The sequence below is a fragment of the Crocodylus siamensis genome, chromosome 7, assembly GCF_052110815.1.
Source record: "Crocodylus siamensis isolate JL-2025a chromosome 7, ASM5211081v1, whole genome shotgun sequence".
Classification (NCBI taxonomy): domain Eukaryota; kingdom Metazoa; phylum Chordata; order Crocodylia; family Crocodylidae; genus Crocodylus; species Crocodylus siamensis.
The window spans coordinates 48,450,735-48,464,785 of NC_143401.1; the positions used below are offsets into that span (position 1 = coordinate 48,450,735).

At 39.3% G+C, this 14,051-nt stretch overlaps 2 protein-coding genes across 7 annotated transcripts in view; one reads left to right on the forward strand and one right to left on the reverse strand.

The window, feature by feature from the left end:
- The window catches only part of NRBF2 (nuclear receptor binding factor 2), a 28,880-nt gene extending 15,905 nt beyond the window's left edge, over positions 1-12,975 (forward strand). For 3 of the 5 annotated variants that reach the window (XM_090058310.1, XM_090058309.1, XM_090058311.1), the window contains one exon: positions 106-12,975. In XM_090058310.1, the coding sequence (XP_089914436.1) occupies positions 106-825 (720 nt within the window). In that variant the 3' untranslated portion in view covers positions 826-12,975. The remainder of the gene's footprint in view (positions 1-105) is intronic. The other 2 variants (XR_016443613.1, XR_016443614.1) reach the window with 2 other exon arrangements.
- Positions 12,517-14,051, reverse strand: part of JMJD1C (jumonji domain containing 1C) — a 255,790-nt gene continuing 254,255 nt past the window's right edge. The window contains exon 26 of one of the 2 annotated variants that reach the window (XM_090058297.1): positions 12,517-13,781. In XM_090058297.1, coding sequence (XP_089914423.1) covers positions 13,692-13,781 — 90 coding nt within the window. In that variant the 3' untranslated portion in view covers positions 12,517-13,691. The remainder of the gene's footprint in view (positions 13,782-14,051) is intronic. The other variant, XM_090058299.1, reaches the window with a different exon arrangement.

Genomic DNA, 14,051 nt, shown 5'->3' on the forward strand with positions numbered 1-14,051 from the left:
CAGTGAATGCCCAAAGTTTCCCTTCAGGCAGGTCTGCTAAAATATTCAAGCAGATAAAGTTATATGAGCTTAACTGTTAATTCAGCCAATCTTGTTCTTGCACAGGCTCAACTATCACTGGAATTACAAAGGGATAGTCACATGAAACAGATACTGCTCATCCAGGAGAGGTGGAAAAGAGCAAAGAGGGAAGAAAGGCTAAAAGTCCAACAGAATGTAGACAAGGATATAGCTGCCCATCTTCAGACTTCCTATAAGCCATCATCTCAAGAGTCTGATGACCAAAATGTATTGGTTACTACTACTCAGAAATACAGCCCTTCCTCAGAGAAGCATCTACAGGAAATTCAGGGAGTCTTTGACAGGGACCCAGATACACTCTTGTTTCTCCTTCAGAAAAAAAAGGAGCCATTAGAAATGTGTACTGGAAGCAAAGCTCCAAAAGATGACAAAACAATAATAGAAGAGCAGGCAACCAAAATTGCAGATTTGAAACGGCACGTGGAATTCCTTGTAGCTGAAAATGAACAATTGAGGAGAGAGAACAAGCAGCTGAAAGCAGAACGGGCAAGACTCATCAAATCTCCAGTGGAGAAAGAGCTGGATGTAGATGCTGACTTTGTGGAGAAATCTGAGTTATGGGGTCTTCAGCAGCATTCAGAAACTACTGCTACATCAGCCTCAACTTGGCAGAAGTTTGCAGCCAATGCTGGGAAGGCTAAAGACATTCCAATACCTAATCTCCCTCCTTTGGACATTCCGTCGCCCGAGCTCCCTCTGTTGGAGCTCTCAGAGGATATACTAAAAGGACTCATGGATAGTTAAAGGCCGTGAGAAATGGTTAGTGCAGTTAAGGAAGATGAGAAAAGGGAAGAACCCTGGGACAGTGGTGATCCAAGGGTAGCAATAGCCCTATGATGGGAGAAAAGGCACGGTAGCAACTTTTCCACTGTGAAAGACAGGTTCTAGATAATCTGTTTCACAGAGCTGAAGGGTACTGTAACTGGCTTAAAAAGGAGGGGGAAAAAGCAAGTTCTTCAGTCCTCCTGACATTTCAAACCAAATGAGTGGCATTGGAGAACACTTCAAACAGCACAATCCTTCAGGTTTTTAAGTACACTATATGTAATAGCTATATCTAGAATGCCATGAACAGAACTGTTGCCACTTCATATTGAAAATGGCTCTCTCTCTCTCTCGTGTATATGTATTTTCATATACACACTTATGCACAAGTTTGCTAATTTAGTGCTGGTGCAACTCAGACACCTCCAGATGGATCTACGTGCCACATGCTCTGTGTTCCTGGTACTGTTAACCTCAGATCAGTCAGGAGAGAGTTAATTTTCCACTTTATGAAGGAACCAAGTTTTTAGTTCTGTGAGGATTTTTTTTAATTCTCTGTTTACATAACTAATCAGGGTGCATCAAATCTACTTTGATTTCTGTAAAAAAAAAATTACATTGTCTAAGAAAATATATACTCAAGGAAATCTTGTTTTCTGAGGTGCATGAATGGAAGTAATACTTAGCTGACAGTAATTGATTGAAAAAAATAAAATGGTTTGTTTACATCTACATTAGCTAGGAGGAGGATGAGACTAAGATGTTCTATGCTACGCTAAACACTGCGATAACGATAATAGTCTTTTCAACTGTTGCAGAGTCATCAAAGAAACAAAGCTTCATGCTGCCACTGACATACATAGAGAAACAGTGACTGAACTTCTGTAGCCTCTCCCTCCACTGTCAATGAGTAAAGCAGTGTTAGTGTAAGGTGAGGAATTCTTGGTAGTATGTGAAATGACTCAACTCAGTCTGGTTCTTATGACGTAGATCAGGTGGCTAGCAAAGGAGCAGAGACTGCAGGATGTACTTCACCCCAAATTTGTCTTGAACTGAGCAGACTGTCTCTCTACAGGAGCTTTAGGAATGTGCAGGATTTAAGTTTTTAATGGTGCTACTATAATGTTTTCAACTGAACACTGTTCATACTACAACAGCGGTCAGCAGTCTGTGGACCGTGGGGACTTTGCCTGCATGACACTATAGCCTAGAGGGAGGGAATTTTGTCTGTGCTGGGCCAAGTCATTCCAGCCAGTCATGGGAAAAAGGCTGCTGACTGTTGTATTACATAAACTGTTCCAAGCTAACATGTCTTGGTTTAGTGACTAGCTAAACATATTTGTTTTTTTCTTTTAAACACCTCTTCTTTCCAGAATTGCAGGCTCCTATAGCTTGAGTAGCAGTCTTTTGCTGAAAAAGGGTGAATACCACCATGCTTCTACATTTATCTCATCTGTGCAAAGTTTCTTACTCTGTTGCTTGCTTGTACTTTCTGCTGCTGAAGGAGCGCTAAGGAAAAACCATAGAAAAACAGCCAGGACTTGCCTAAGGAAACCCATTCTTGATTCAGTTGTGCTGCAGTCATAAGCAAACAAGACACATTTTCTACTTCCTGAACAGACTTCTTGGGAGATAGAAAAGGGAGATTTGAAAGCCTTTTGAACAAAACAGTAATTATGTTGGCTTATAAAATGAATGGGAAACCCCCCCCCCACCAAAGTATGCTCCACAGGTAGCTGCTTAAGTAATTTGAACTGCCTGAGGGCAAGTAGCATGGCTGTCTGTGCTCCTGTACCATCCAGAGCTGTTGCAAGGCATTCTCTTGAAGCTCTGCAACAATACGTCACTGACTCAGGAGCAAGACTGCTGAGGAGCTTGTGCGCTGCAGGCATTGTAACCTTGCTCTCCCTGTTAACCTGAAAACTGTATCTAGAAGAATTTCTTTCAGCATGTTCCCTATTCACCACAGTTTGAGGACCACTGAAGAAGCAGGAGAAAGGAAGAAGGCAGTAGCAAGCCTTCAGCTTTATTCATTCTGTTCATAATAAAGATGAATATTCAAACAAGTATCTCCCTGGCCCTTGGAGGAAACTTCCTCACCTCCAAGGAAGTCCTTCAGCACGTGTCAAGCTCTGTGGTGTGCCCACAGTAAGTAGTCCAAAACACACATTTCTACTTTTTCTCTCCACAAACCTCTACAGCAATTAACCAGAACACCTGGAAGCTTCATTGGCTTAATATGATGGTCCGAGTCTGTTTATACCTCGATGAACTCTGCACTGAAGGCAGCGTGGCACAAAGTGAGAATGCAGAGCTGGCTCCATATTGGTCCCACTCATCCTGCATGTTGGGGAAGTAGATTACTTATGTGAACCTCTTCTCACCTCTGTAACAGCAACAACATTAACACACACAGTACTTGGAAATCCTGAAGGAAAAGCAAAGCGCTGAATATGAACATTTCCAGGCTAATTTATTACTTATACGAGAACTCCTGCTGTTTTCCAGCTAAAATCTGTATTCAGCTTGAAATAAGCATGTGGCCCATTAAAAAGCTGCCACACACTAATTGTTATGCAGGGTGCCAGATTTCTCAGTAGATAACCCTGTAGCTAAGTGTTTCTACTGAATCCTTTCTTAAGGCCCATCTGTGGTTAGCTTACACTAATATAGGGTTGGTGGTTAGCTTACACTAATATAGGGTTAACAATATTTTGCAACATTTTGTCACCTGTTGCACTTGCAACCTAGCCCATGCCCTCACTGCTTCATTTGAAGCCTGAGTCACTCCCCCCTTCCTCCAGCACTCGCACAGTGCTGCTGCCACCAAAACACAGCAGAAGCCCTTTGGCTTGTAGGTTGCTGACCCCTGCCGTAATGTTTGTGGATACACTTTCTCCACAAACATCTCATCCTTTTGCGAATCTGGCTAAGCCCATATCTTCAGTGAATTATACAGGCTAAAAGTGAGAGGGTTTTGCTGTTAGCAATTTTGGATGCACTACCTGTTGGTTTGTTTCCCTGTTTCTGTATTAAGAGAGAGCAAGTAGTGGTGTGCCCACATTACTTCCTCTGCTACAGCTAACTCCAGATTACTGTTGTCATATCCATCCTTTAAGAAGTCCCACATTTTTCTTCCTCGCTGTGGCCTGGTTTTTCTTTCCATGCTGTCTCTAGATTTTTTTGTTTTTACCACCTCCTTTGTGAAAAGGATGTTTCAGAACTGAACCCAGCAGGGCAGGTGAGGCGCACTGCTGATTTGTAGAATGATAATTCTTTCAGTTCTGTATTTTCATATAACACTATTTGCTTTTTGACCGTTACCAATGCCTTCATTCCATTTGAACTGAGCTAGTGACACCCAGGTCAAACCTTGCTTCCTTTTCATTGACAGACACTGCCATCTGGTGGACACGCAAAATATTGTGCGTCATAAGGGCTATTTGTTTTAATTTTCTTAAATAGCATATCATTTTCTTTTAAAATGTCCACTCTTAGTCATCAATATTGTTCTGTTAGAGAAACATTACATGCTGTATAAGCAGTTGATATCAGTAGAATCTGTGATTTTTGCTGCTATAGTTTCAACATGATCAGACAGACCTGTTAGTTGGGCCTGATCCAAAGCCTAATGTAGAAACTGATGGGGTTTGAAATCAGATCCAAAAAGGCATTGTACTCAGCATATCTGTAAAACTCCATGGTCCATAATTTCAGAGCGTCTCACCAAGAACCAAATTTAAACATGAGTCCAGACATTGACTTCTATTCCTAGAGCTTACTTCACCACAGAAACCACTGTTTTCTTTGGAAACTAGATATGTTATCCTTGATGAATATAGCCAGCATATGCTTTGTGAAAAGAAATTCTAAATACAGTCTACAAATACATCCCCACAGAGAGAAAAATAAATAGAAATCAGCTGGGAAGTGACATGGAATCAAAGCCTCTCTCAACCATGCAGTTGGTCAGATAAAACATCACCCCCAACAATCCTTGATTGACATATTTTCCATACCATTGTAGCTGCAACATCACTCCAACACTACCAGGAACATCGCATCTGTTTCAAACTTGTTTCATGGCCAGTGAGATGCTCTCTCTTTTTAATGAACTTTTTAGTTTTTATATGAAATCTCCTTTGCTGTGAAATGCTGGATTTATTTTAACAGATTCTGTACCATATAGAAGGAACAGTAATATTTTCAAAAGTACCAAAAATGGTGTCTCTGAGGTCAGCTGGGCGTTCAAGTCCTATCCATGTTTATACTCATGACTTTTTCATGCTTACCCTCCCATTCTAAAAGGGCACAGTAGGGCTGGTGAAATGAAGGAGACAAACCTATTTATTTGAATCAGTGAAGGCTGGTTAAAAGTATTAAACAGGCCAGCAGAGCTCCATGCTAGTTTGCAGGTGAAATTTCTCACTGAAGTGGACTCAGGTTGGTCTAATAAAAGATACTGGATTTTCCCAAAGAATCTTCTCCCCTAACTTGGAGACATTTAAGAGAACCAATTTTTCATTGTGGTTTTTATGCTCTCTTGCTACTCAGGTAAGAAGTAACCCTTCCCTTTGTGGGAATTAGAAAAAAATTGAGCTCTGGGAGACAGCCCAGGACCTGGCTGATGAATCTCTCTGGAATTTACTGTTCAAAAGTGATGAGAATTTTTTTGATGTTGACCAATGAACTAATAAGCCTGGATGGCCACCAAATAATGTGACTTTGGGCTTCCACTTCCCGTGGATTGGAAGAGGCAGGAAGAGTTTTTCCTGGAGACAAGGTGATGGATTTACTTTCTTAACCTCAGAACGCTGGCTGTCTACCCTACTTCAGGTAGGAGTTTGTTCTAATGCCATAATGCTGACCTATCCTTGGGGCTGCAAAAATACAGAATTTCATACCTCAGATCTACTAAAGTATAGCTGTCAGATCTGCTAGGGAAATAGTCTTACACAAAATTATGATAAATGCTAGGTGGAGTAGCAGTCAGTTCCTGAACTGGGAGAAGCAGCACTTGCAAGATGAGCAGATCATGCAGGGGATGACAGGAAAAGGGAGGACACTAACTGTATTTATGTGGTTAGAATATCCCAGTGATGCTCACTTCAGAATATTACAATGAAAACTTGCCTGTCTGACACTTAATCCTGAAAAGATTTAAAAATGCAGCTGTTCACATAAGCCATGTTGGGTAAAGCATCTGTTTCTGATTTGCTCTGGGAGGAGACAACTTTTCTTGCTGGCAGATTAATTTTCTTTTGTGTTTAAGTTACCTCACAAGCTGAGCATCATCTGGCTTTGGACAGTTTCCAAGGCTGCCCTGCTGAGACAGAAAGAGGGGAGGATAGAGAGTTAAAAAAACAGCTTGCAACCACACCAAAAAAGTAAATAAAAGGACTGAAAACAGAACTGCTGAACTTGTTTCACCAAAGACAGAACTTCCGGGACCAAACAAGGGGGAAAGGTTTATTCCCAGTGTCCTGACTGGCAGGGAGGGCACACCTATTTAGTAGGGGTTGAGGCAAGATGTTCCATGATGGGGAAACCGGGGGTTTTGAAATGCCCCTTACTGATCACAGACATGCTAGATCTGATCCTAACTGGGAGACACGTAGTGATGGTGGAGAGAATACTGAAAAGTACCTCCCAGCCATAGGCCTGCAGGGCAGGAAGTAGCATTGCCACTTACAGAGAACTAGGACAGGAGAGGTGTTGGTAGTAAAGACTGTTTTGGCCCCATTGAGCTGGGATGATACAAGTCATCTCAGATGAAGACATGAGCAAAATTCAAGATGCTTTAGGTGTAGATTAGCTGGTGCCTTTCAAGAGAGTTGGTGGCGAGGGGCAATTGAACTCATGCAAGTGTTACCTACGTTGTAGTCGGCATACCGGTAATCTCAACTCCCGTCCTTTACTATTATGATCAGTGGGTTCAGTAAGCATGAAAAGGTGCAAGGCAGTGATTTCAGAGAACCAATAAAGCAAGCCTGGTATGATGTTTTGGTATTGCACAGAGCAGGAATTTTGGCCTTAATGTTTCTATCTTTATAATTGGCTGTCTACTAGCAACATTCACTTTAATAACTTCCTTGTCAAGGAAAACATGCACTCAATGATGCTCCATTTGTGAGTAATGCAGTCAAGTTTATGGCAATAAAAGATTCATAGCTCTGTCTTATCATATACCTTTTGTGCCACTTTACCCCTTTAATTTGTTTTTGGCCTTTTAGTCATTCTCCCCCATCTGTAGTACATTCGTAACTAAAAGGGGAAGAAATGTTACTGTTCCAGGCAGAGTGTGGAGTGACATTCACAAGTGCAATTTAAAGACAATGTTCATAATAGCATGTAAAACGCAGTATTTTTTTAACCAGATGTTATAAACCATTTAACACAAATATTTTTAAGAGCTTTATACTCATTGCAGCTATTGTATAAACACAGCATACTGTATACATATTGAACATACCAAGTCAATTTTCTATTCAGTGAAATTCACTATTACATACCATATAGTCATCCATATACCCATTTGCCATATTTCTGAGCTGATTGTTTTATCTAACCAGTTTGACATTGTACTGAGACAGCATAGAAAAAGTACTTACTCCAACACTTACTCAACATATTTTTCCATCCTCTCCATTTTGCGTTCGCAGAAGGGAGTTGTTTTCCTGAAAGATTATCAGTATCTCAGCCTTTTCCTTTGAAATGCTAGCTCTAATACTCCCTCAATACCACTCAGGTCTGTATTTTTGTCACAGTTCCACAGCAGAGAATTGTGGAACATGATGAAAGAGAAACAAGAAACAAAAAAGTTTAGTGCTGATCTCTGGAAATAAAAAGTTAACTTGAAAATTGAAGGATTCCGTCACCAGGCACTGAGGTAAAAGGCTTAATTTTTTTATGTCCAGCAGACACGTACACTAGGACTATGGCCCAATACAGCTGCCCTGTGAAACAAAGTTCTGTTGGTCACAATTCTGAGTAAATGGGCCAGAAAAGGAGCAAACTAAGGCTCAGATATTCAGAGGTACTTAGGCACTTTACAATCAAAAGTACCTTACCTGTACTGATTTCAATGAGAAGTAGGCACCTAAACATCTGTCAGGAAATTAATTGGCTTAAGGGTCTAGCTAAGAGTGACACTCCTTGTTGGCTAATTATAAAGGAATAAGTGATTTCAGCTAAGGAATCCTGAGCCAGAAAGAAAGGGAACTTGGATCAGTTGGCAGTCCTGTGTCCTACTAACACAGTCCACATTGTTTAAAAGTAAATTTAGTGCCCCCTAAAAACTGCTAGACTTACAGCACTGGAAACTAAAGCTCTCCACCCCCAGAAAACATGCAGCATACAAGTATGTTCAGTCCTGCTGCTCTGTCTTAGGCTAGACTGAGAAGAACCATTTTTAAAAGGCTGGGAAGGAATCTCTTGGCTCCTGCCTATTTAAAATTAAGCTCCTGAGATTGCAGAAGTCAACTTTTTTCATACTTGACCAGCTGCCAGATGGCAGTAACTTTTAATTGATGCTAAATAAGTGGTCAGGGCAAAAAGCTCCAACCTGTATTTTATTGATAATGCTCCAAGACATCTACTCTCTTTAGCCTTCCCTTACATTGTATCTGTAAATGATCTATTAGGTACAGCTGTTTGTCAGATGTTCATATACCAAATTAGAATGGGAGTGGCTTCTATTTAAACTGCTGCCCCATAATGCCTCAGTTTACTCCTAACAGTTCAGTTCGTAATTACTTCTAGGGCACTGTTTACAAATTCTCTCTCAAAGCAGCAGCATATTCCAAGACCTTTCTCAACATGCTGAAATGATTTGACAAAGATAACCTTGAGGGTAGATATAGTTGATAACTTTCCAGAATATGTTGTCTCATGGGCTAGCTGGTACAAATAACAAAATGCAACTATTAATAAAAGTGACCTTGCAACCACATGCTTATACTGTAGATGAGGAAGGTAAATATGAGGGCATCTTTCCTACTAAATCATTTCACAGTCAGTTTTTCTCTTGATGCAAGAGGAAAAAGCATTCATGTTTGAACATTCTACATCAAAGGGGTTAATAGGAAACTGATTCATTTCCCCTAGGAAGGTAGCAGGTAGCATGAGCCAAGCTGCTAAAACAAGAAAACAACAGCTGTTGTAGAACTGAAAGTTACTCTGTATTAAATGCAGAGTAAATTCAAAGCATAAAACTTAATCTACAGCAGGTTCTCACACAAAGTTTTTACCAGCTCTGGCTTCAGCCACTTTCAGATTAAAGTAAAAATAGAAAGGCATCCTTATTCTAGAATGATTGCATCCACACAAGGAACTGTTGTGGAACAGCTATTCTGGATAATTATCCCAAATAGACAAGCTCTTAGACTCTGGAGGTAATGACACAGTCATCCTAATTACCAACTCTGGATGGAATATGGAGCAGTTCTTAAGTAATCAGAGACACTTTTTGTAAAAGAGCTTCTAAGACGGTTTAATTTCATAATCATCAGATCACATGGCATCATGATTGTAAGTTCATCTTGCAGCAATCATGAGTACAAAGGAGCACAGAGCCAACACAAACAAATTGCATCACCATTGGATTTCATCCAGGAATTTCAATGCCTGATCCTGGGAGGTAGGTAGACAAGGCCAGATGGAGTAGAAGTTTTCTGAATGTCACAGATGAAATAGAAGGTGAACTGAATCAACTCTGGTGGCTTTTTAAGACAATTTTTATCACCCCAATTTTAGTTACCATCTGAGAGGACAGTCAGCTCTTTTTGCTGCATAGCCTGGGCAATGGATCATTCTTCAATCCGCACAGTAATATAATGCCATAGCAGAAAAGCAAGGGCTTCTCACAGAAATCATGAAAAGGAAAATAAGTTATATTACAGTTTCACCTGCCAAGATGCAATGAATTATAGACAAACAAAACGGACTAGAAATTAAAAAGAGTATTAGAGTTCTCAACTGCAAAATCAAACAACCAATTTCTTTATCTTCTATGTGGAAGATCAGCTTCAAGCAGATATCGTTCATATCACTCAGGGAGGTGTCACTGAAAACATTACAGGATGAGAGACACAGGCTGCCTACATACAATATAGGATTTTCATTTGTGAAAGGAATTTTTTAAACACTGCCACATCGCTCATTGTATATACTGCAGTTCTCCAGTACTGCAGTCTATGTGCAGCAGTACATACCAATAATACAAATACTGAGGCAGCTTAAAATGAATAGGGGTCTACTTCTGGAATGTCTTCAACTACAGTGCATCTTAAAAATCTTGGGGCAGATGTTTACAGAAATCTTCATCCAAATGCAGATATGTTTCCTGGCAGACTATGTAAATACACAGTAGTCTCAAAATGGCCTTAGAATCTGTTTAACGTGGAAAGACTTGCCACTAAAACTATTTCTGTCCTTTATGGTCACTTGGACTGTCCTAAGCAACCCAGAAAATCTTGGGCACCAAAACTGTTCACATGACTACCTCCCTTCATACCGTCCTGCCTGAGGCTTCAAACAGCATCACATGCTTACCATACATTTTGCCTTCTCTCTACACTACCACATTTGGTTCCTTTTGTTATCTCTGGCAAAAAGGATCCTTACAGGTAATACCTGAAGGAAAAAGAAAAGTTCAAGCTGTTGTAGATGGACATGAAACAGCACATGTATCTAAGTATTTCTATTGTAGGCCTCTGGGCAGAAGTGCAAACAAAAGCACAATGTCCCCACAATCATGCTTCCTGCCATGCCATACGTGCATGGCAAGAGGTGCGATTGTGGGATCCAGCTTCAGATCCCATCACACCATATTGCTGGTGCAGGGGGAGTCTGAAATCACGATCCCAGTTCCAGCAAGTAGCAAGATCCCATGCAAACCACACATTCAGTTAATGGTGTGATAGGAACCAGCCACAAAGCTACCACACAATTTTATGTAATAACTTTGTGGATTATTCCTTGTTTTATCACAATTAATTGCATTAACATATGGCCAGGTAACAACTTAAGACCATGTCTGGTTACTCAAGTCTTAAATGTTATGTGTTGGAGCCTAAGAACCAGCATCAGTTGGAATTGCAATGAAGATAACAAGATAGGAGACTACACTAGCAGTTCTATGCCTTAAATACTAGTAAAAATGACCGTGCACTCTGTGTAGGATTTTGAGAAAATGACATGCATATCATGTTTCTAGGTGACTGTGGTAAACAATTTTTAATATTATTTTTCTTATTTACTTTAGATCAGGTAGGCAGCAACATTATAAATTTGAGAGGCTTCAAAATCTACCCAAAGTTCCTCAGCAAAAAATAAACCACTACCACAAGAAACAATCTTTGTAGGGATAAGAGTAAAAATTAATTAGTATCAAGTATCCTAAGCCTAAATATTAACAACCATTATACTTTATTTGTAATCAGATTCTATTTCTGAAAATGCATTGTATGTATTTTCCGCTTGCTGCATTCTCCAGCTGACAGGTTAGATCTTAAATGCTCTACGTGCAGAATCAAGGAAGTAGAAATACCATATTTTGTCATGTACTACATGCCCCCTGAAAAAGACATGCACTTTGTTTTTGAAAGGCAGGCAGAATGAAAAAAAATATATCTTTCTTTGACAATCCTGGTAAATACAGTAATTTTTCAAAGAAAACACAGGCAACTGCAGGGGGGAGGGAAGCAAAATATCATGGATGCTATATTATAAACCCACTAAACTGCAAGGCACTGCTGGTTGAGCCAAGCTGCCCTCTTCTTAAACTGAAAAGCAGCATCTGCCACGTCCACTTTTTCAAGAAAAGATCCTAGCCAGCCATGCCTGTGGGCTCAGCTGAGAGCCCATATAGCTTGGGGAGTTGAGCAGTTCACCTCCATCAGGATCAGGCCCTGAGCTGACTTGGCAAGTGCCACTGCCTGCCTATCTGGCTCAACTCAAGAAGGGAAGAGGGGTCAAATAGTTCAGCTCAGCCAACAGCGCTTGCTACATCATCCTACTGGAACTGAACTCTTCTCGAGTTAAGTGGGCCCTCAGCTGATTACGCAGGCATAACTTGCCTATCCATCTAGAGAACAGGGGCCAGGTAGCTTGAGGTAGATCTCTCTGCTCCTTAAGACCTGCCCCCTACCCCAATTTCCAGCAGCCAGTTCAGGGAAAAAAGGTATATGTTGTATTCAAGTAAAAGTGTTAAGTGGACAGGAATGTAGGGCACAAGTGACAATGCATAAACAAAGCATTCCAGTAAAGTCCCTTCCAATTTTTCTTACCAGTTTAATAATAAAAGTTTTACTTTTCACCAAAACCCCCCTGAAATTACCTTTGTATATCACCCATCTTAGTAGTACAAGTTAAATGCCACCCTTCTTCAGATCAAAAAAATGCTGACATACTTTGTTACCTACCTTTATTTCAGTTGGCAGTGTGACATTTATAGTTACAATATTGTTGGCTGAATCATAAGGTAGGTAACAATTACCAAAATCTAAAAGTGAGAAAAATAAAGTTGAAAACACTATGTAAAATAATATTTTATAATGAATAGGAGAGTTCCTCACAACTGACCTTGTCTTATTGGTTTTTCTTTTATCAGGTTACTAGGTAAATTAGACAAATACACTCTTCTTTGGTAAAGAAACATTTTACTGGGTTATTTGAATTACAAGGAATCAAGAAGTTCAACTTTTATTCCTCAGAACAAAGGAAACATTTTGTTATTGAAGACAGAACATAAAGCTGAATTCTATTCTGAAGGAGAGAGCTCTCTGTGGCTCTGCCACTTGAACTGTGCTCCAGCACATCTGTTCTGATTTCCGTATTCAACCTGGAGAGGGCAGAATGGTGCATGCTAATTAACACACAGCATCCCAAACTTTTACAGAAAGCAGCATTACAATAGAGACATTTGCAATCACTGTGAATGAATTAATGACTCAGACAAGAGCATCTGTCACAAACGTGCCACAAACACGAAAAACAAACACAGTGAGACAACATTTGATAAAGTCATTTTAATGGAAAATGTAAAACCCCTTTCAACTTCAATGTACAAAGCATGTGTAACACTTGCACTTTTAACAAATTAAAGCAAGCCAATGTTTTAAAAAAATACATCATTGAATGTATATATGTATATATTTACATAGCATATTAAGTTTAATATTTAGCTTTAAAAGTTCACATAAATTTTACCAAAATGAGACTTTTTTTTAAATAAATTACACCTTTGAAAACATTTAATTGTACACTGAATAGCTTCAATAAAATACTGAAGTGTCTGTATTTCATATCTACTTTATATACTTTATATTTTACAAAGTTTACAATTATTTGGCAGTAATTTTCAGATTATGACATGACTGCTGTGCGGACTCAGCAAGATCCCAAATGCAGGCAATAGCTGGTGTTTGTGTCCTACTCTCACAGTAACTGTCTCAATGTAGTGAAAAATATCTGAGTTATTTTAGCAAACTGTACAAGTCACATTTACATTTGATCAACAATATAGCAGAGAATTTTGTGGGCCTTTTTTTCCAAAAATAAATACATCATTTTAAATCTTTGACATTTCACAAACGTCATGTACATTATAATACAAGACAACAGAATGCTGCTTAATTTTTTCATTTCAATATTTCTAATGTAATCACAGTAACTGTGATATATGAAGCTAGACAGCTGCAGTGTCAGTAACAAGTAAATATGATGACTATTATTTTCTTGGCACTGATGGTTTGTGAAGCTTAAATTAGTGTGCATACTGTTCATCATATATTAGAAAAAATAACCTCCATTTGATATTCTAACAAAAAAAAGGCAGAGAGTACTTAATTTTCTTCTGCATCTTCCATTTCACCTTCATGAATTTTCAACGCTTTTACCATTTCTTTAACTGCATGATACAAGATATTTTTGACCTGCAAAAACATTGAAGACATCAGTGAGATCCACATAATAAAACTATTTACTGTTAAAGGATGGGCAATAACTATGTTTAAGATTCAGATTTAGACTCAGCCAACAAGAAAAAAACCTGATACAAAAATATTTGTCCAAAAGGACATTAAAACTGAAATTAAAAAAAGCGACTCAACTGAAGGTGAATTATATTACTGGTGTTCATTGTTATTCTGTGTGAATGGGAACTGGGAAGTTACCCCAGTGTTTCACATTTCAATGAGTGTCTG